Source organism: Terrapene carolina, unplaced genomic scaffold (genome assembly GCF_002925995.2).
Source record: "Terrapene carolina triunguis isolate 2854851 unplaced genomic scaffold, T_m_triunguis-2.0 Scaffold62, whole genome shotgun sequence".
NCBI lineage: Eukaryota > Metazoa > Chordata > Testudines > Emydidae > Terrapene > Terrapene triunguis.
Genome location: NW_020664413.1, coordinates 64,024,265 through 64,046,813, shown reverse-complemented (window position 1 = coordinate 64,046,813; position 22,549 = coordinate 64,024,265). Strand labels below are relative to the sequence as shown.

The 22,549-nt window shown below is 41.8% G+C and overlaps 1 protein-coding gene across 1 annotated transcript in view; it reads right to left on the bottom strand.

The window, feature by feature from the left end:
• Positions 1-22,549, bottom strand: part of SPAG16 (sperm associated antigen 16) — a 702,831-nt gene that overhangs the window by 568,223 nt on the left and 112,059 nt on the right. Inside the window, 1 exon segment of the mRNA XM_026647788.1 lies at positions 17,689-17,819. Within this exon segment, the coding sequence (XP_026503573.1) occupies positions 17,689-17,819 (131 nt within the window).

Sequence of the window (22,549 nt, the reverse complement as noted above, 5' to 3'; positions counted from 1 at the left end):
AACTGGTGTCCTTTGCTTTCCTTTTAGAAGACTGCTTTTATTTGCACTAAATCATTTATCAGAGACCTCTGTCCAAAAGAAGCAATTAAATATAACTGATAAGGATGCTAATCATTCCTCAGATCATTCCTTTAATACTCTGGTGGATTCCACCTGACCCTGATTCTTCAAAGTTCATTTCCCCTATAAAGTGCTTAATTTTTTAATAATTGTGCTACTTCCATCATCTGCTTTTTCCATAGTTAATTGGCAAAAAGTGTAGTCTTTCAGCCATTTTTCTGTCAATGGTTCTCCTTCCCTGCTCTAGATATATTTGGCCTAGTTCACTAACGGATTCCTCCAGTTCTACCCCAGATTCTCTCCTGTGCTAATATCCACTGGATGCAAGAGATGATGGACAATCAAGAATCTGTTGCCACTCCATTCTCTGGGCCAATCTATGTTGACCATGGTATAGGCGGGATCTGCTATCTGTTTATAGTTCTCAAGGGATTTTAGACCAGCTGGGACTGGCATAAACCTAGAGTAATGCTGAATCATGCCCATTATCTAAACAAATCTACTGTCACAACTCATCACATTTGTCAAGGCTCCTTCCCCACTCTGAACTTTAGGGTACAGATGTGGGGGCCTGCATGAGAACTTCTAAGCTTAACTACCAGCTTAGATCTGGTCCGCTGCCATCACTCACAATGTGCTAATTCCCTTCCCTGGGTAGCCTTGAGAGACTCTTCACCAATTCCCTGGTGAATACAGATCCAAACCCCTTGGATCTTAAAACAAGGAGAAATTAACCATCCCCCCTCCTCTCTCCCACCAACTCCTGGTGGATCAAGATCCAACCCCCTTGGATCTAAAAACAGGGAAAATCAATCAGATTCTTAAAAAGAAGGCTTTTAATTAAAGAAAAAGGTAAAAATCATCTCTGTAAAATCAGGATGGAAAATAACTTTACAGGGTAATCAAACTTAAAGAGCCCAGAGGACCCCCCTCTAGCCTTAGGTTCAAAGTTACAGCAAACAGAGGTAAACACCCTAGTAAAAGATACATTTACAAGTTGCGAAAACAAAGATAAAATACCACGCCTTGCCTGGCTGTACTTACAAGTTTGAAATATGACAGACTTGTTCAGAAAGATTTGGAGAGCCTGGATTGATGTCTGGTCCCTTTTAGTCCCAAGAGCGAACAACCCCCAAAACAAAGAGCACAAACAAAAGCCTTCCCCTGCACCAAGATTTGAAAGTATCTTGTCCCCTTATTGGTCCTTTGGGTCAGGTGTCAGCCAGGTTACCTGAGCTTCTTAACCCTTTACAGGTAAAAGGATTTTGGAGTCTCTGGCCAGGAGGGATTTTATAGTATTGTACACAGGAGGGCTGTTACCCTTCCCTTTATAGTTATGACAACAATCATGCATTTTTCACTTGTTCATGTATATTTATCATATGCTAGGGCACTTGTTATGGCATGCTTGCATATTTACAAACTGGGGGGGAGGAGGAGGAGGAAGGGGAACAAAACCTTAGTGCTACATGCAATACACAAACTGTTCTTTATACAGTATCTTTAAAAAAAAACCACACAAGTGTTTTAAAAATGCATTATTCAATTTCCAAATGTGAAATATTATGTCAAGTCCTGTCATCAACATCAGGAAATAAATGATTATTGCATCTAAAATATGCCTAAAAATTGAGACTGTGTGCAGAAATTAAATGATTATTTTAAAAAAGGAATGATAAACCATCTTGAAGAAAAATCTAGAGAGTTCTGTCTCACTTACTTTCCTGACCAGTGTATTTGGACAGTTAAAACTATAATGCTAGAAGAAGGGCGAATATAGTGCCCATCTATAAAAAGGGAAATAAAAACAACCCAGGAAACTACAGACCAGTTAGTTTAACTTCTGTGCCAGGGAAGATAATGGAGCAAGTAATTAAGGAAATCATCTGCAAACACTTGGAAGGTGGTAAGGTGATAGGACACAGCCAGCATGGATTTGTAAAGAACAAATCATGTCAAACCAATCTGATAGCTTTCTTCGATAGGATAACGAGTCTTGTGGATAAGGGAGAAGCTGTGGATGTGGTATACCTAGACTTTAGTAAGGCATTTGATACGGTCTCGCATGATATTCTTATCGACAAACTAGGCAAATACAATTTAGATGGGGCTACTATAAGGTGGGTGCATAACTGGCTGGATAACCGTACTCAGAGAGTTGTTATTAATGGTTCCCAATCCTGCTGGAAAGGCATAACGAGTGGGGTTCCGCAGGGGTCTGTTTTGGGACCGGCTCTGTTCAATATCTTCATTAACGACTTAGATATTGGTATAGAAAGTACAATTATTAAGTTTGCGGATGATACCAAACTGGGAGGGATTGCAACTGCTTTGGAGGACAGGGTCATAATTCAAAATGATCTGGACAAATTGGAGAAATGGTCTGAGTTAAACAGGATGAAGTTTAACAAAGACAAATGCAAAGTGCTCCACTTAGGAAGAAAAAATCAGTTTCACACATACAAAATGGGAAGAGACTGTCTAGGAAGGAGTACGGCAGAAAGGGATCTAGGGGTTATAGTGGACCACAAGCTAAATATGAGTCAACAGTGTGATGCTGTTGCAAAAAAAGCAAACGTGATTCTGGGATGTATTAACAGGTGTGTTGTGAGCAAGACACGAGAAGTCATTCTTCCGCTCTACTCTGCTCTGGTTAGGCCTCAGCTGGAGTATTGTGTCCAGTTCTGGGCACCGCATTTCAAGAAAGATGTGGAGAAATTGGAAAGGGTCCAGAGAAGAGCAACAAGAATGATTAAAGGTCTTGAGAACATGACCTATGAAGGAAGGCTGAAAGAATTGGGTTTGTTTAGTTTGGAAAAGAGAAGACTGAGAGGGGACATGATAGCAGTTTTCAGGTATCTAAAAGGGTGTCATAAGGAGGAGGGAGAAAACTTGTTCACCTTAGCCTCTGAGGATAGAACAAGAAGCAATGGGCTTAAACTGCAGCAAGGGAGGTCTAGGTTGGACATTAGGAAAAAGTTCCTAACTGTCAGGGTGGTTAAACACTGGAATAAATTGCCTAGGGATGTTGTGGAATCTCCATCTCTGGAGATATTTAAGAGTAGGTTAGATAAATGTCTATCAGGGATGGTCTAGACAGTATTTGGTCCTGCCATGCGGGCAGGGGACTGGACTCGATGACCTCTCGAGGTCCCTTCCAGTCCTAGAATCTATGAATCTATGAATCTATGAATCTCCAGAGAGATTTTTTTTTTGGAAAGACTAAAACGGCAATTCACTGGCAGAGGAACTAGCAGAGAATTGTGTTGGGAATAGTCCAACAGTGAGTTTCACCTGTTGGATTATTTCAGCATTCCAAGTCACAAACTCCAAGGAATTTACTTTCCTCTTGAACAGCTTGTGTCTATTTTTCGGTAATTTTTAAACAATCTCACTATCCTGGTTAGTGTCGTATGTTCCCTGTTAATCTTACCAACATGTGGACAGCTCATGGAATTTACCAAAACTGATAGTTTAGCAGCTTAAGCTGAAGAAAATATATTTTTAGTTAAGATAGACCAAGTAAAATATAATCAGGAGTGGTATTGTATCTTTTTAAAACAATTCTATTTTTATGCATTGTGAACATACTCAGACCTGGATAATTATAGGCCTGTCAGCCTAACATCAATCCTGGAAAAGATAATGGAGCAGCTGATATGAGACTTTATTAATAAAGAATTAAAAGAGAGTAATGTAATTAATGCAAATCAACATGGATTTATGGAAAATAGATCCAGTCAAACTAAAGAAAGATTTCATGAGATCTCAGGTTTGGTTGATAAAGGTAATAGTGTTGACATAATATATTTTGGCTTGGTACTGCATGACATTTTTTATCAAAATCCTAGAACAATACAAAATTAACATGGCACTCATTAAATGGATTAAAACTAGCTAACTGATAGTTCCCAAAATGTAATCATAAACAAGGAATCGTCATCAAGCGGGTATATTTCTAGTGAGGTCCTACAGGGATCGGTTCTTGGCCCTATGCTATTTAACATTTTTATCAGTGACCTGGAAGAAAACCAAATCACAGACAAAGTTTGCAGATGACACAATAATTGGAAGTATGGTAAATAATGAGGACAGGTCACTGATGCAGAGCAATCTGGATCACTTGGTAAACTGGGTGCAAGCAAACAATACACATTTCAGTATGATTAAATGTAAATGTATACATCAAGGAACAAAGTATGCTGGCCATAGTTACAAAGTGGGGAACTCTATCCTGGAAAGTAGTGACTCTGAAAAAGATTTGGGGATTATGATGGATAATCAGCTGAACACAAGCACCCAGTCTGACGCTGTGGCCAAAACAGCTAATGTGATACTGCGATGCATAACTAAGGGCTGGTCCACACTGGGGCGGGGGATCGATCTAGGAAACGCAATTTCAGCTACGAGAATAGCGTAGCTGAAGTCGACGTTTCCTAGATCGAACTAAGTTTACTTACTGCGGGTCCACGCGGCGCAGGCAAGCTCCCCCGTCGACAGCGCTTCCTCCTCTCGGCGAGCAGGAGTTCCGCAGTCGACGCGGGAGCGCTTCTGGGATCGATTTATCGCGTCCAGATGAGACGCAATAAATCGATCCCAGAAGATCGATCTCTACCCGCCGAAACAGGCACTAACCTAAGGCACTCTCAAGTAGTAGAGAGATTATAATACCTTTTTCTGGCACATGTATTTAGTTCTGGTGTCCACACATCAAAATGGATGTTGATAAATTGGAGAAGGTTCAGACAAGAGCCAGGAGAATGATTAAAGGATTAGAAAAATATGCCTTATAGTGGTACACTCAAGGAGCTCCAGCTATTTAGCTTAACAAAGCAAAGGGAAGCTTAAGGGGTGACTTGTTTACAATCTATAAGTATCTACATGGGGAACAAGTATTTAATAATGGCCTCTTCAATCTAGCAGATAAAGGTATCGCACTATCCTATGGCTGGAAATTGAAGCTAAACAAATTCAGACTGGAAACAAGATGTACATTTTTGACAGGGAGAGTAATTAATCACTGACAATTTTTAAATCAAGACTGGATGTTTTCCTGCACAAAAGATCTGCTCTAAGAATTATTTGGGCAAAGTTTATGGCCTCTGTTATATAGGAAGTCAGACTAGATGATGACAGTGGTCCCTTCTGGAATCTATCTATAAGTTATGTACACACACATACACAGAGTATGCAATAAAATAATCCAACATGTTTTTATAGTCATATACCGTGGTGATGTGCAATATACAAGAACCTAAACAGAATATGAGTAGGATTGATCTCTATTTTCATCCTCCTGATGGTTGGCAAGAAAGGTAATATTCAATTTATTCAAACCCACTGTCATTAACTACACCGGGTCTCATTCACTGCTTTATTGAAGTGTAATTCAATTAACTTCAATGGAGTAAGAGCAGTGTAAACCTGGACCAATGCAGTGGAGAAATCAGGCCCATATTTGGTGAAATCAATGTATCTAACAAATCCAGCAGCTAGTTCACTGAACAATCAGACAATGATTTTATTAAAAAGTCAACATTTAGCAATATTAGCCAGTTGCCAGGTATTTCCATTCTAAAAGTAGGAAAACCAATGGTATCTTAGACATAGGAGAAGGTGGGAGTTGCACGTCTTCGAGGAGGCACAATTGATTCAGATGCTCTTATGGGGCAATCTCCTTCCACTGGAACGTCCAGCCCATTCAATAGTCTGAAGCAGAGGTTGAGATGTGCAGCCACAACTCCCTGTCCCCTTTGAGGTACTGTGCATCCCTGCAGTCTCAAAGAGGAAGCAGTCCCTATACTCGCTCAAGCATAGGAGTTGCTATTATCCCTGGTCTTCATATAAGGTGCATAAGGTAGTGGAAGATTCCCTGAGCCGTCTTCTCTACACAGCACCTACAAAAAGGTCCATCATAACCTGTCTCATTTTGTGGGCAAACACTGATTTTATTAGTCATTTAAAGGTTGCTCTATGACACATACCATAATATCTGAGTAGCTCACATATTAGATATTAAGGAATTCATCTTCGCATCAACTATTCCTGAGCAGAAACTTATTGTGAATGATTTGAGGAGCACTTTGCATTACTCTTGTAATTATTCCATTATGTAAGTTACTCAGTTCCATATTTGTATTGCTTACATTTTATTTATGTCAGTGGAGTGCCCCTTTTTTGCTAAGGCACCTCACTTTCCCTTGTCTTTACTACTCTTTGGTGCTGATAAATGTCATTCAACAATGCTGCAAACTTCCCCAAAACACACACACACACACACACACACACACACACACACACACACACACACCCCTAAACATGTAAACTTGATCTGAACTTCTACAGGGTACACTTATTTGCATGTTTCCTTTCTCTAAAGACCTATGGCAGTCACTGCAGTTCAAGTACTATGCTCACCTTTATGGCAGAAAACCACAATTTAAAATGCTCAGACAATGAGGAAAATCTGTTCAGCCATTTTACAAACTTCTCAAACGCTTTTATTTCATGGATAAAACCCATATGAGATGTATTTATGTATGACTGAACTTTAATGAAATGTTTGGGATCTCTGTGTTTGTTTATACCATTTTTTTTACTTTTAATATATGCATAACATTCAAGTAAACTGTCAGATTAAGAAAAACAAAAGCCTGAAGGCATTACCAAATTAATTTGCAATTTGTACAGTAGAGCATCAAAGAAAGTGCTTTACAGTAGTAATTACAAAACAATTATTGGCAAAACTAATCCATCATTAAAAATAATATAGACAATCCTGTGCATTATTTTTGAGTGGCATCTTTATATGAAAGGTATTAAGAGCACTTTGCATTACTCTTGAAACACTTCTATTATGTAAGTCACTTATTTATCTTAAGTATGATTTATATATTTTAATTTAGTTTCCTCTTTTCTCTATTTTTGCTGTATCATATATAGAAAACTCTTGGGCTCTGATGAAATTTCATTCAAGAATGCTTTAGACTTCCACAAAACGCAACCTTCCTACATTATTGGCAAGCTGTCTGTATGCTGACTCAGATATACATTTAATCATCATTGTTCTCTCTTTGCTCTTTCCGAAGAAATATCTCATTTTCTTATGAATCTCAACATCCAGAAATTTGCTGCCAAGAAGCAGACAACTTAAATGATGGCAGCTGAAATCAAAGCAAATCCTCTTGGATATAAATTCCACTTTGTGCATGTCTCTATAATGAAATGAATAGTGTTAAACAGATACAGTGAAACTATTCCATTGCTGTTCAATCTGGGACTTCACTGAGTGATGTTCAGATGCAGATTTGATGATACTGGTTGTGCCATACCACATAACAGGGCAGAACACAAGAAGGTGCTTCTGAAAGCAAGCACACCAGAACAACAACAACGAGACCTAGCCATCATTTGATATATAGGATGAAAGAAGTGACTTCCAATCACTACTGACCTCAATTCAACCAGTCAACTTGGAGGTCTTCATCATGTCGCCTAGAGGGAAATCACTAGTGTCAGAAGTTGTCTACATAGGCATGAAGAGAAGGTATGCCAAGTCTTACAAGCCTATGATAACCAGAAACCTTCTAGAGCAGAGATTCACAAGTTATGATCCACATAACACTTGTGGGTGATGCATGGATTGCTGGCTCTTTCTCCTTATTAAAATGACAGCTAAAATATATTTGGCACTTTCCTAATATTACTTTTCCATGTAAGCAGTTGTCACAGGTAGAGCTGGGTGATTTTTTTGTTTGTTGGCAAATAGAAAGCCCACATAAAAAGGTGTTTTTTTGTGGGAGGGGTGGGGGGAAATAGTTTCAGGACTGAGGCACCATTCACAAAACAGCCGGAGGAGGTGACGGCGCTGCTGCCTCCCTTTTAAGCTTTAGTCCAACTGTTAGGGCAGTCATCTGCCACATGGGGAAGACTGGTTCAGTCCCCCCTCAGGCTGATATAGAGAAGGGACTGGGTCTCCCACATTGAAGGACAGTGCCCCAGTCTCTGGGGTATAGGATATTCTGGGTCTCTCTCAGTCTCTCCTGTTGAAGTTGTTCCACTGTGTATAAATAATGAAATAGCAACTAGAGCAGAAACATGAACTTGGGTCTCCCACTTCCCAGGCAAGTGCCCTAACCACCAGGCTAGACAGTCATTCTCACGAGCTGCCTCTGCCCCAGTGACCTTCTTCAGAAAGATGTAAGGGATAAATCAAGCTTCTATTATGCTTGGGGTTTCTGCGTTTTTTAAAATGTTGGTGGCAGGAGAATGAAAATTCCACTTCTTTAAACAAAATCACATTTGACAGTTCTTCATCAAGGGCAGAAGGGAAAATGACAGCCTAGATGGGGAATAAGCAGCATTTATACAGGCATAGTCATTGCATTTCTTAAATTGCAAAAACTGACACTTTAAATTATTTTAACCATTAAAAGTAACTGAACAGGATAGCTAAGACCACAAAAAATTAATAGGGTGAAAAAACAAAGAAAACTTGCTGAAAGCACAAAGACTGATCAGCATTTCTCTGAATTAACTCCTCAAAATGGTTTCACAGATGATTTAAAATAGAGTGACTGTGAAAAGGGTAAGATCAAGTCAGAATTTCAATATTTGTTCTCTATTTTCCCATTTGAATCAAGTTTTATTTTTGGAATAGAAGAAACTATTCAAAATGCAGGACTTTAGCTCAAAAAGACACTCTATAACTCATTTTATTATGCTCCGCCTTTCAAATCTGGAAACAGTGTTATTTTCTCCAAAACTTGCCTCACAAGTTGTATTAGACTTTTCTTTCATATTTCTAAAGATGGTGTTTGAGATTCATTTCGGGGGAGGGAATCAATCCACCATTTAAACTGTCTATTTTTGTTCTGCTGACATTAAAGTTATCATCATATAAAAAAAAGTTATTTCTGAACAATAGGGGGTGAGCCTCTGCATACCACTGAATACCAAGCACAAAACTTTGAATGAAAAGAAGATTGAAAATGCAAATATAAATAAATGTAACTCTGGCTATTTAACAGTGAACAAAAGAGCTCTGAAATCCTAATGAAACATTTAAAAAAATCCATCCTTTCCTTAACAAGGCTCTGGAAGTTCCAACATTATAATCCTTTTTCATTTCTTTACAGATTTTCAAGGAAATAAACACATTTTAATGAAACGGCATAAATTTAATAACTATGATCTAAAAAGACTGATGTCTTCTCAATTGGATATTTTAAAAGAGGTGTTTTCTTGTCTCAAATGAAGTCTATAAATATTTTGAAAGTGACAATATGAAACAGCACATTAGGATAGGGTTGCCAACTTGGTAATATTTAAAAAGAAGGAGTGCCGGAACCTCCGCTGCCCTGCCTCTTCTCCCTGAGGCTCCACCCCTTCCCCGCCTATTCCCCCAAAGCCCTGCCTCATCTCTTCCCCCTGAGGCTCCACCCCCTCTTCTTTCTCCTGAGGCCCCGCTCCCATCCACTCCTCTTACCCCCCCCATAGCTCACTACTTTTCCCCTTCCACCTCCCTGCCCGGGTCAGGAAGGACTTGCCTGCGAGCTAGGGCCAGGAGCTGGAGCCACCCGACACAGGTAGGAGACGGCCCCGGCTGAGTAGGGGCTGGCGCGGGTGATGACCCAGCGCCTCCCCATCTCCAGTAACCGGACACTGGGTATCGGGTCAGTCAATCGGACCAGACACTGTCGGGTCCCCTTTTCAATCAGACTTTCCCGTCAAAACCCGGCATCTGGCCACCCTACATTAGGGTCATTAGTTCCACAGAATGTCCCTCAGGAAGTCCTATGATCATCTGGTAACTAAAGCAGAAAGTCCATTCTGTGGCAATACCTATGCTATCAGATACAACAATTAGGGAAACAATTTTAATAATCTCTTCTATAGACTGCATGCACTTCTCTAGTATGAAGCACACAAAGAAAAAAGGGAGTAAACAAGAAGCAAAACAAGAGATGTGGTGGAGCAGAGAGGCCCCACAATAGCAGAGAAAAGGTTAAAAAGAGCCTGTGGGTCCACCTAGCCCCACCCTGCTACGCCTGCAGCCAGTGCGAGGCCTGGAAGGGGAATTAAAGGAGAGAACCTAGCTCAGTTCAGGTCTGACTGGTGAGGAAACAGAATGGAGCTCTGCCTCCTTGCATGAAGGGAGCTTTGCTGGTGGAGAAACAGGCCTGATAGCCAGGGCAGCCACTGGCAGAGAAGTGCTTAGCCCTCAGGAGAGAGCAATGCTCAACTCAAACAGTTTAGGAGAGTGGGGATCACCCCATAGTGAGTTGACTTTAGTTTTTACTGGAGAACATTTTGGAGCTAAGTTCCTCCTGACCCCTGAAGGGATTAAGACTGTAGGAGAGCCCCAATGGACACAGGGGACTGAGACTTTCTTGCACCCCTCTCCTCCCATGGAGATCTGCAGCCATGTTAAGATGCCAAGAAGGTCCACAAGGGGGCTCTATTTCAGCCATTCCATTACAAGAGTAAACTGTAAAAAGGATTAAAGGTGGGGGAGCCCCTGAACCCATGGATGTGGGGAGTCTGAGTCAATGCAGCAAACTCCTCCGGCCCTAGAAGACACTCCAAATGAGTAGAAGGTGGTGGGACTTTAGGAGGTTAGGAGATGCTGGTCAGGATATGAGAGGTAGGGAGTGGGAGTATTTACTTTAAAGAGCAGCATTTCCACCTTAAAATTCAGCAGCAGTTAGTGCTGCAGGTGTTAACTTCTTCTCTATGCAGTCTGCTCACAGAGGGAGTACGGTAAAGGCACCATCAGCACATGGTGGCATGACTCCTAAAAAATACTTGTGCTACTGATGGGTGAGAGAACCTAGAGAGCCAGGTGGACATCTATATAGCTGCAAATTATTTCCCCTGCAGATGTATAAGAATCTAGGGGGCTGTGAGGCCACCATCTCTGACTCTTCCATTTCCCCAAAACTTCTCTCCTCTGAAGGGAGCATGGGAAGGAAATTCCATGAGGCAAACTGCATCTTGAGCCTTTTGTCGCCTAGCTTTTACCACAGGAGGGTACAATAAGATTCTGTGTTCCTAAATCACTGCAGGCAGACACACACATTTGAAATGTCTGCTAAAACTAAAATATTGATCTATTCATACAATTATAAGGATCAGGCTTGAGTCTAAATCTCACAATGAAATTTTTAAATCCCTTTCATGCTACTAGAGGTTTAGTGAGTTGGACGACTGTCTAATCTGTAAACAGGTTAAAAAATATATATGTATCATAGTGTTGCTTTGGACCCCAGGATACAACAATTACTTTCTACAGCATCCAACTTTGACATTTACTCATTGTGGAAAAACGTGTACTGCTTTTTGAAATAGGTTTTTTGCACTCTAATCTCACCACAAAGCACTTAAGACTCTGAAGGTATCAGTGAAGATAAAATAGAACAACGCTGAATAGACAGTCAAGTAACAAAACACTCTTGCTAAGTTTGAACATATGCGTACACAAATGTGCGTGCGAAGGCATATATGAGCTAATATTTGTATATACCCCAGCCATCTCTGTATCAAGCTGTTAAATCCTAGGCAAAAAAAAAAAAGTGTTTATGAGTCTCAGAAGGCAAGAAATACAATGCAAGTGGCACAGGCATGAAAGTGTATTAAACCTTACCAAGACCCTTCAGAGGTAGACTACAGAAAATTGCATCATCGGTGTAATATTAGGTAGAGCTGGGTTGTTATGCAAAGCAAAAATATTTCTATTACACTTCACTTAAGATATGTTTGCAAAGGAAATAAGGTAAGCTTTAAAATTCTCACACTGAAGGCATTATATGTCCCTGACATATTGTAAGGAGAAAACATTAGGGTCAAAACAGTCTCTTTCTTTGGTCAGAACTAAGGCTAGCTGGAAAACCTGAATTCGCTTTTCAAAAAAATTGAGATATTGAAGTTTGTTTGTGTTCTGATGTGAAATTAAAATGAGACTTTTCTTTCCTTCTTTCTTGTGGAAAAACAGAGACCCACAGACCCACTCCAGAGTTGTCCAGTGGTTAGTGCAGGCTCTTGCCTGGCATATGGGAAAAGGAGGTTCTGATTCAGGCAGAGCAGGGACTTGAAACTCGTCTCCCACATAACAGGCAAGTGCCCGAACCACCAAGTTATAATGTTAATCTCTCCTGTTGGAGCTGTTCCACTTTATATAAATAATTAAATATTCATTCAGCCAGAGGGTGAGAGTAACTGAGTCTGGAAGTTACAGTACTCAGATATGCGAGACCCATGTTCAAATTCTTGCTCCAAACTCAGGCAGAGCAGAGAGAAACCAGGTCTCCCGTATCCCAGATGAGTGCCCTAACTACTGGGCTTTTGGTTATTCTGGGATCTTTCTGGTTTTGAGAAGAAATTCCATCCTGGACCAGAGAAACATTCCAATGAAAGTTTTGTCAAAACCAATGGATTTTAATTAACATTTTCAGTTTTGACATATCATTATTTTCCAACCAAAAACCCCCACAACCCACGTCAAAAAAATTCCCAGTCAGCTCTAGATGGGACCTGAGGGACAGCACTTCCCTTTGCTTCATGTCAGGGAAAGATCCCACACATCCTCCACCAGGAAGAGTGGATAAGAGTTGTGACTCATAGGTTCTGTGGCTGGACCCACTGCTACTTCCACTGGGGCTGGAAGGAAACTGCATCCCCCAAAAGAAGAATTAGGAGGAAAGTAAGTAAATTAGCATTCACAAAGTTTCCATTCCCCTAAGCCAGTTGTTCCCATGTTGAGGAACATGGCGCTCTTTTGCAGTTCTTACACATATTTTTCAGTAAAGATTCAACAAGTCATATTGCATCAAAGAAATGTATCATACATTTTCTGGGGACTAGAGGGATTTTGCTGATTAGATAATACTTTATGAATATAATGTACACACACTTTCTACTTAGGTGACAGTACTTAATTATCTGACAGAATCTTAACTCAATTCTCAAACAGCTGTATAAACTCACAAGATTTGGGAACTTTAAAAATGAGTTTCTGTACATTAAAGCGACTGAATGTCGGGCAGATGGCTCATATATCAAATGGTTGTCTGGTCCATGGGATGTGCAATTCTGCAAAGTGTTAGCTAAATTATTCTCTCTGATTCACGAGAACAATGCCCAGAGCCTTCAATGGAAGCCCTGAAAGAATGTCTGCAGGGAAAGTTCAATGATATTTTAAGTTTACAGCAAATGGAAGACCCTTAAGTACTTCTAAGGTACTTATTTAAGTGTGGAACTTGCGTATTATATCAATTGGATTATCTAATTTGTAGCTGCTCAAATACCATTTACTCAATTTTGAAATCTGTAAACAGGAATACCATGTTAGGTGGTAAAGACCCTGAAAAATCCATGTTAGACGTCTGGTTTTCCCTATATACCCAGAAGGTGTCATCACTGCTCCACAGAGGTTTGGTAAACAGTATTTATTTTTACCTAGAAGCTAAAATGCTTAGTTTTTAAAGGAAGAGGCTCTCACAGTCGACAATGAGCAATACTATCTTCGCGTCCTAAACACTCAAGCAGTCTGAAGTAGATTCCATTTAAAATAAGAAAACCACATGTAAATTGGATGATGAACCAGACTATAGCATTGACCTTTCAATTCTTCAAAACTAGACCTGAAGACAAGTATAAAGCACAGCAGACCACTGAGCCTTTGCAGATCTCAATGCAGGATTGGAGCCTTAAGGTGTAATTTTAGAATGAGGGGATGTTATAACACTGTCTGCAGCAAGTCAACGTGTCTGAATTTTCAAGGAGATTTAAAAATACCTTCTCCGGAAGCCACTCAAATAAATAGGGAAACCTAGTATAATTAAATATAATGATGAGCTAATCCTTGGAGGAAAAAATATCTTTGACTGATCCCACCAGGAAAACCTTGATAATCTCACTAAATCCTTTATATTTGCTTTTCTTTATTATCTCTAAAGTCATATGGCAACAATGGCAGGCATAGCTGTTTAGACCTATTCTTTACACTACAGAGTATCATGTAGGGCTAAAAGGATTTAGGAGCACCCACTTACATGTAAACAGGAATATATGTTTTTTAAAGAGTGTATGTAGCTATAGTTAGGGTGTCTCCCCAGCCCAGGAGGTATTAATGCCAAGCCCTGAGTCTGTTCCGGCCCTTTCTTCTGGGTACCATTTATTGGTTGCACTGACAACCTTTAGTAACCCCCAAAATAAAACAGTTCATCATAAGCCCAACGGCTACTTTCCCACTGACTCAGAGGCTCCCTTCTCAGAGCCTCCCTGCCCCATGGCCTACCACAGGAGTCAACCGGTTTCCTGTAAATCCCATCACCCACCCTTCCAGCCTCCATAGGAATCAGATGCTCATCAGTCAGTCACCTCATCCCTTTCTAGCAGGATCTGATAATCCCCTCTACAAAGTCCAAACACCATTTTCTGAAGTGGCTCTGCTTCTGAACAGAGCTTGCTGGCCTTTGAACAGAAGACTAGCCTGCTACAACAAACAAATGTATGTTTTACGTAATATTGGGCAATACACTTTCTAAATACTTTTGCGAATGGATCACTTTCCCTTCCAGTGTGCACAGAGGGGTATGAGGTAGGATCAATGTCCTCCTAAAATTCTGGCTGTACACTTCTGGGCAAGGAATATTAGTAACTCCCCTACGCAGACTGCAGAAAGAAGTGACACACAGTCATGCCCAGCTATCTTCCCTCAGTGGATCAGAGATCCCATGCAGTATGCAGCCGCACCAGAGAAAATTAGTCAAAATGTTGAGATAAGAATTTAAGAATATAAGAACATAAGACTGGCCATACTGGGTCAGACCGAAGGTCCATCTAGCCCAGTATCCTGTCTTCCAACAGTGGCCAATGCCAGGTGCTTCAAAGAGAATTAACAGAACAGGTAATCATCAAGTGATTGATGACCTACCATATGTGGTAGATTCAACCACTCACTCATATGATTAAACCAAGCCCATCAAAAACCAAGCAGAAATTTAAAGAACTACTGTGAAAATTTGTCAAAATGGTTTAGCAATCATTCTAACAGCAAATAAGATTTTCATGGATTTTCATCAAACATTTTCAGATTTTTGAAAAATTGTTCCCAGTTTCACAAACAAGAACATTTTCGTACTGGGAGATCTTGGCAGACCAGTAAAGTGCCTGAAACACTACTGCTTATTGCTAAAAGTAGGCAAGTTAGCAGGCCATAAGTGGGCCTGTGTAGCAGCCTTAGCATGACCGAGTCAGGAGGGGAGGGGGGTTGGGTGCCACAGAAAAGGCAGCTTGACCCCGCGTCCTTTCTGATGAGATCTCTGTTGAAATTGCTGAGATATGCATTTTAGGAAAACAGGAAGCTTGCCTATGTGTGCCCTCAGGGATGTGTCTGTTAGGGCTTCAAGGCATGCAAACTCTGAAAAAAACACATCTGGCTCATTGATGATCAGAAGGAAACCTCTTGCTTAACCTTTGAAATTGCTTGCTTAACAAGTTTTATTTGAGTGATGTGTTATTGTAATACTAATGAATAAATAAGGGAAGAAAGTTTGGGGTAGCTGTACTCTTCAAGGACTCTCCCCTCTGGACACATCTTGTGGTCCCCACCGGCAGATGGAAGATTGGCCATCGGAAGACTGCCGCTGTGCCACTCGAGAGGCACACCCAACTTTGGTAATTATTGAGGGTTGGGGGTGTTTTAATAACCTGTTGCGGACGTGTGTAAGTGCTTGAGACTAAGTAAAGTATATCTTTAAGTGAGAGCACTTTTGTGTTGTCTTGTTTGTGCCAGCCATCTATCTGTCGGACGGCCATGTCTCCCTTGATTTATTTCCTGACACCACCTCATACAGCGTAAAGTTACCAGGAGTTTCAGGTTGAAAGAACCCCAGATAACAATTTTGACCAACACAAACCTCCTTTTGTTACCAACATTTTAACCAGCTCTACTTGTTGTTTATTGCTTATATGACAGATCTTCATAAAACTATATTGGGTGTTTCCCCAACTTTTCAAACACTGATTTTTGGGAAGGCCTTCAACTGACATTTGAGAAACCACACTACCCAAAATACAAGATCTAAGAAAAAAATTAACTTTGGAAAACTCCTTGGATTTAACAAGAACTTTGTGAAATTAAATGAGGAAAGACAATTTGTCTTTAGGCTGATAAATGTAATAGCTTTGAACCTGTAATCTGGCTGCAATGTGGACAGTACAAAACTGTTACAAAAGATCTATAGATAGCAAAATAAATGTATCTGGGTGGGTTTCAAACATGTATTTACAAAGAAACACACCTAGCTAATTTGTCAGAAATTACTGAACTTTGCTGCTAGCTGTAACTTATTGTCAAAGATGACTTTCATGTTTACTCTTCCTCAGCCCAATAGCTAGCAAGCACGTTAAGGGTGCAATTGCTTGTAAACTATGACATTTAACAAATCTAAATTTAAAACTTGATATTTTGACCCAAGGAAATGGGCTGCAAACAACTGCAAAAACATTCATTTTTTATCATTCAACCTACGAGAACCTGTACAGTCACCTTCACATAAAAGATTTTCATTAGAAAATATTATTAAATACAAACCTGCCAACCAAAAGGAAGCCATTTTTGTCCGCAATGGAGAACATTCAGCTTCCCCCAACACTTCCTTTAAAGTCCTGTTATGGTGGTAAAAGGGTGTGACGTTTGGAGTCCACCCACAAAACCCCAGCCAGAGTGCTTTTTGCAGAACACTGCTACCAGCTTTGTCAACTTACACCAGCTGAGGACCTGGCCCTTAGGTTAAAAACATAGCTTAGCTCACAAGTGGACATGAATTTTAGCACATTCATCCTTGCTCATTTACACAAAACTCACAAAATCACTACAAATTTGGTCCAAATTACAGGTTTTTCCTCAAGAGTAGATGAAGACTGGAGCAAAAAAAGATGATGCAAACTCAGATGAGCATTACCACCATATCTAGCTATTATTCCCTGGCAATCCAGTTCTGTTACTTTTATTTCTCATGAAGACCAATTTACACACTCTTTAAACATCTATAAAGAATGACGGTTAACATTAGGGGTACATACTATAAGACTTCACTACCACACAGATTTTTTTATGGCAAACTTCCAGCTATCTTTAATGGATATATTGAGAATGTTGGCCTATCACATATGCTTTTCACCTGGTTTGAAAATCCACTATGACAAAATGGACTTCAGAGGGGGAAAGGACACAGACACCGGAATTTAATATTTTCTAATGGCCAGATTCTGTTCTCAGTTACATCAACTACTAAAAACATCTATCTGGAGGAACTCACTGCATTCAATGAATTTATTCTAGATATACACCAGAGTAATAGGAGATCAGAGTATGGCAGTAAGTAAATTGCATGGGAATCTCAGAGCAAGTATCCTGTACATTTTATAGACGAGGGTTTAGGTCTCTTAGTCAAGGACTCAGCCTAGTCCACTTGGCCTGCACAGTGCTTTTGACAATTGTTTCAGATGTTCAACAAGAACAGTTCCTTCACCACTTTCAGCAAATTGCTCTCTACGACCTTTTGAAAGATAAAACTCAATAATTATACAATGATAAACTGAAAAAATGGTTAAGGTTCCTACCAGCTGACTGCTAGATCATGGACTTTTAAAGTGCTGCTCAGCCTGTATACTCCAGATTTCAATGGCCGGGTGCATTCCTTGGCACGAGCAAGATAAGGGTTCACTTGAGTATCTATGGGAAATTCTGAATCCTAGGAAAAAACAAAAGTATTAATTTTTGAGATTACTGCACAAGTCTGTGTAACAAATTATTTATCAATTTATTTTTGCATGTATACAGTTTTGTCTATTTTTTCCATTGCTCACTATTGGTTCTTCAGCATTGCTTCTAGTAAACTGCAGTCAGCCTCCAATCCTGCAAACACTAATGCATGTACTTAAAGTTAAGTACAAGTATGTTTGCAGCATTGGTGTCTATAAATGATAACACTGAGTATACTCAAAGACCTAATTATTTGTTTTTTCAACGCGTGTTCCACGGAGCATATTTCTGAAGCAATGTTAGTTGTTAAAAGTAGCCCAAACCCCATCCTTCTTTAAATCTGAAGACTACACCGCTCAACACAGCAGTACGTTTTCAAAGTACGATGCACATGTACATGTAAATACTGTGAAATATAATGGAAAATGATGACCAAGTTCTGCTGTCATTTATACCCAGGCAACGTTACTGAAGTTTATGCAGGTATATGAATGTAAATAAAAGGAAGAAATTGGTCTCGTGCTTTAATTAAAATAGCCATTTATGAATCTGCTGGTGGCGGCATGTATGTGGCTGAAAAGTGACATTTGTTAAGCCAGTAGCATAGCAACACAATATAAAATTTAACCAAAATTCTATATGCCATAAATACTAGTTTCATAAAGCACAGGGTGAACGTCAGAAGAAAACTTGTTATGCAACATGTTGTTATTTAACCAATAGAAATCTTTTTAGTTTGTTTAGCCAGCACTACAGCAAGAAGTTTGACATTGCTAATTTAAAAACCCTGGATTCAGTCTAGGGTTGCCAACTTTCTAATCGCACAAAACCGTACACCCCTGCCTCACCCCCTGCCCCGCCCCTTCTCTGAGAACCCTCCCCCCACTCGCTCCATCCGCTCTCCCTCCGTCGCTTGCTGTACCCCACCCTCACCTCACTTTCACCGGGCTGGGGTTGGGGTGTGGGATGGGAGTGAGGGCTCTGGCTGGGGGTGGGGCCGGGGATGAGGGGTTTGAGGTGTGGGACAGGACTCCGGGCTGGGCCAGGGGGTTGGGGTGCGGGGGGGTATGGCCTTTGGGCTGAGGGTGTGGACTCGGGGGGTGCAGGGATGAGGGATCTGGGGTGCAAGAGGGGGCTCCAGGCTGGGGCACGTGGGGTATGGGTTCTGGATTGGAGGTGTGGACTCGGGGGGGAAGGGATGAGGGGACTGAGGTGCAAGAGGGGACTCCAGGCTGGGACATGGGTGGTATGGGCTCTGAGCTGGGGGTGTGGGCTCTGGGGTGGGGCTGGGGATAAGGGGTTTGGAGTGCAGGAGGGGGCTCTGGGCTGTGGCAGGGGGTTGGGATGCGGGGGGGTGAAGGCTCTGGCTGGGGATGTGAGGTCTGGAGTGGGGCCAGGGATGAGGGGTTTGGGGTGTGGGCAGGGGCTCAGGGCTGGGGCAGGGTGTTGGGGTGTTGGAGGGCTGCGAGGTGCAGGCTCCGGGAGGGAGTTTGTGTGTGGGAGGGGACTCCGGGCTGGGGCAGGGATTAGGGTGCAGGAGGGGGCCTGGGGTCCCAGCGGTGCTTACTGCGGCTCCCAGGAAGTGGCCATCAGGTCCCTGCACCCCCTAGGTGCATGGGCGGCCAGGGAGGCTCCGTGCAGGGCCTTTGCTCTCGCAGGCACCATCCCCACAGCTCCCATTGGTCACAGTTCCCAGCCAATGGGAGCTGCAGAGCCAGCACTCAGGGCAGGGGCAGCGCGCACAGCCTCCCTGGCTGCCCATGTGCCATGGGTCCGCAGTAACCTGGCGGCCGCTTCCGGGAGCCATGTGGAGCCAGGGCAGGCAGGGAGCCTGCCTTAGCCCAAGCCCCCACTGCGCCGCCAACCAGACTTTTAATGACCAGGTCAGCGATGCCGACTGAAGCCACCAGGGCCTTTTCGACCGGGCAATCCAGTCAAAAACCGGACACCTGGCAATCCTAATTCAGTCCTGCACTGTAGCAAACTCATTTTCAGAGAAATGTGACTTTAAACCACCTTTACACTTTCCCCAATCTTCAACCAATATTGTCTCCAGTGTAATTTAGAGCTGCATATGCGCTATAATTTGTGCGCTGGCTAAAGCAGTCCTACTTATGCGGTTTACTTTTTACTTACTCCTGTTCATTTATTTTTTGGAGAAATTAGGTCATTTATTTTTTAGGCACCAAGGGTGAGATTTGCAAAGCCACGTCAGTGCCTAAAGATGCAGGTAGCTTCTTTTGAAAATCCCAGTAGGAATCTAAGTGGGTTAGGTGCCTAAATCCACTGAAATCAATGGAATTTAGACACCTAATCTACTCAGACACTTCTATAATTCCCACTAGGCACCTAAATATCTTTGAAAATCTAGCCGTAAGGCCCTGATCCAAAGCCCATTGAAATTAATGGAAAGAATCCAACATCGACCTTAATGGGCTTTCAATCATATCCTTAAATATAGTGTTATAGATACCTATCTTTCAGCATCCAAGTCTGAACTTTTAGGCAGACATTTAGATTGTATGTGCAATTTGTTATAAAGCAAAGATACCACAGGGATGATAAATACTTAGATTAGACTAGTCTGCATTGTATTAGACCACCAGTATGGAATTGTACTATAGAGATGGGCTCAAACTGCACAACCAGGACTGGATTTCAAATGCCCAAATGTTCCACGGTGTTTAGATTAAGGATTTAGGTCTGACCATCATACAGATGGGACCAATAGCAAAATTTTAACCTGACACAGATTTCAAACATTCCAAGGGTTAAGATGTGTTGAGCCAGGGATTTTGTCTAAGACCATCCTTAGTAATAAATTTGTTTTTTAAACAACTACCAGAAAAATAAAAAAGTATTAATATCTAGTCATCAGAAAAGCATATTTTTCTTAATCTAGGACAATACTGCTAAACAGTGGATATGTCTCTATCTCCATATGGTTTTACAACCTCAGTTCTCTGATCAGTGTAGACTCTTAAAAGTTTTCTAAAGATTAATCAACCAGCTAGAAGATTTTATTACCTGCTCTAATTAGCCTGGCTACATGGGCTTTATTAAAAACAGATTGTCATTTAAGAAGGTCAGGAGAGTACTAATCTTATACAATATACATTAAGGACTTTTTTTAAAGTCCTTGTATCCTTAAAGGAATTCTAAAGATTCAGTTGACTGTACATGTTTGCAACATTCCCAAAATACACTGTTGAAAATAAGTAGCCGTGTTAGTCTGGATCTGTAAAAAGCAACAGAGTCCTGTGGCACTTTTAAGACTAACAGATGTATTGGAGCATCAGCTTTTGTGCGTGAATGCCCACTTTGTCGTTGTACCATCCAACCCCCTTGGATCTTAAAACAAGGAAAAATCAATCAGGTTCTTAAAAAGAAGGCTTTTAACTAAAGAAAGAAAGGTAAAAATCGTCTCTGTAAAATCAGGATGGAAAATAACTTTACAGGGTAATCAGATTCAAAGAGCCCAGAGGAACCCCCTCTAGCCTTAGGTTCAAAGTTACAGCAAACAGAGCTAAACCCTCTAGCAAAAGGAACATTTACAATTTGAGAAAACAAAGATAAACTAACACGCCTTGCCTGGCTGTTACTTACAAGTTTGAAATATGAGAGACTTGTTCAGAAAGATTTGGAGAGCATGGATTGATGTCCGGTCCCTCTTAGTCCCAAGAGTGAACAACCCCCAAAACAAAGAGCACAAACAAATGCCTTCCTCCCCTCAAGATTTGAAAGTATCTTGTCCCCTTATTGGTCCTTTGGGTCAGGTGTCAGCCACGTTACCTGAGCTTCTTAACCCTTTACAGGTAAAAGGATTTTGGTGTCTCTGGCCAGGAGGGATTTTATAGTATTGTACACAGGAAAGTTGTTACCCTTCCCTTTATAGTTATGACAATGTGGGTGCGAGAAGAGGTACTCGCAGCCCTTGGAAGGAACAAAGTACGTCCTCTCTATGCCCCTGGTGGTGGGCGGAATGGAGGCTGGAGTCTGCCACAGGGTCTTATTAGTGTTTTGAATGGTTTTTATTAGCGGTAGCACCACCCAGGAAGGACCTTCTGGGGCAAGAATGTCTACCACAGGGTCCTCTGCCTCGACCACTTCCTCCGCCTGCAGGCCCATGTTGCAGGCAATGCAACAGAGCAGGTCTTGGTGTGCCCTGTGGTCAATAGGCAGGGGCCCTGAAGCTGACGTCCCTGCTACCACCTCATTGGGCTAGGAAGATGAGGTAGCAAGTGGTGGTACAGGGTCCTCCTGTCCCTCGAGCTGCCTGGGTGGCTCCTGGACTGTATCAGGCTCTGCCACTGGCTCAGCAAAGGCGGCTGTCTCGTGGACTAGCAGCAGGTGCTGAGCTGGTTCTGACCCCACCTCTGCAGTCTGAGGGGGTGGCTTGGAGAGGGCAGCTTCAGCTCCCCGAGGGGCAGGTCTATCTCTAGGTGACTGGGAAGGGCGGCATCCCGAGGTCACAGACCTAGAGCCCCTGGAAGGGGTACCCTGGGCCTGATGGTAAGCCCAGGGGTTCTAAAAGGGCCATTGTGTGGGGGGTTGCCACTGTGGCTGTCAGGCCACACGTGCATCCCTTTGGCGCCTGCCCGACCTGTGCCGACTGCGCCTTGAATAATATGAGTCGGCATCAGACGCTGAAGAGCCCGAGCGCAATGACAAGGGCGGTGCCAAAGCCCCATGTGCTGGCCACCGGTGTCGTGTGGAAGA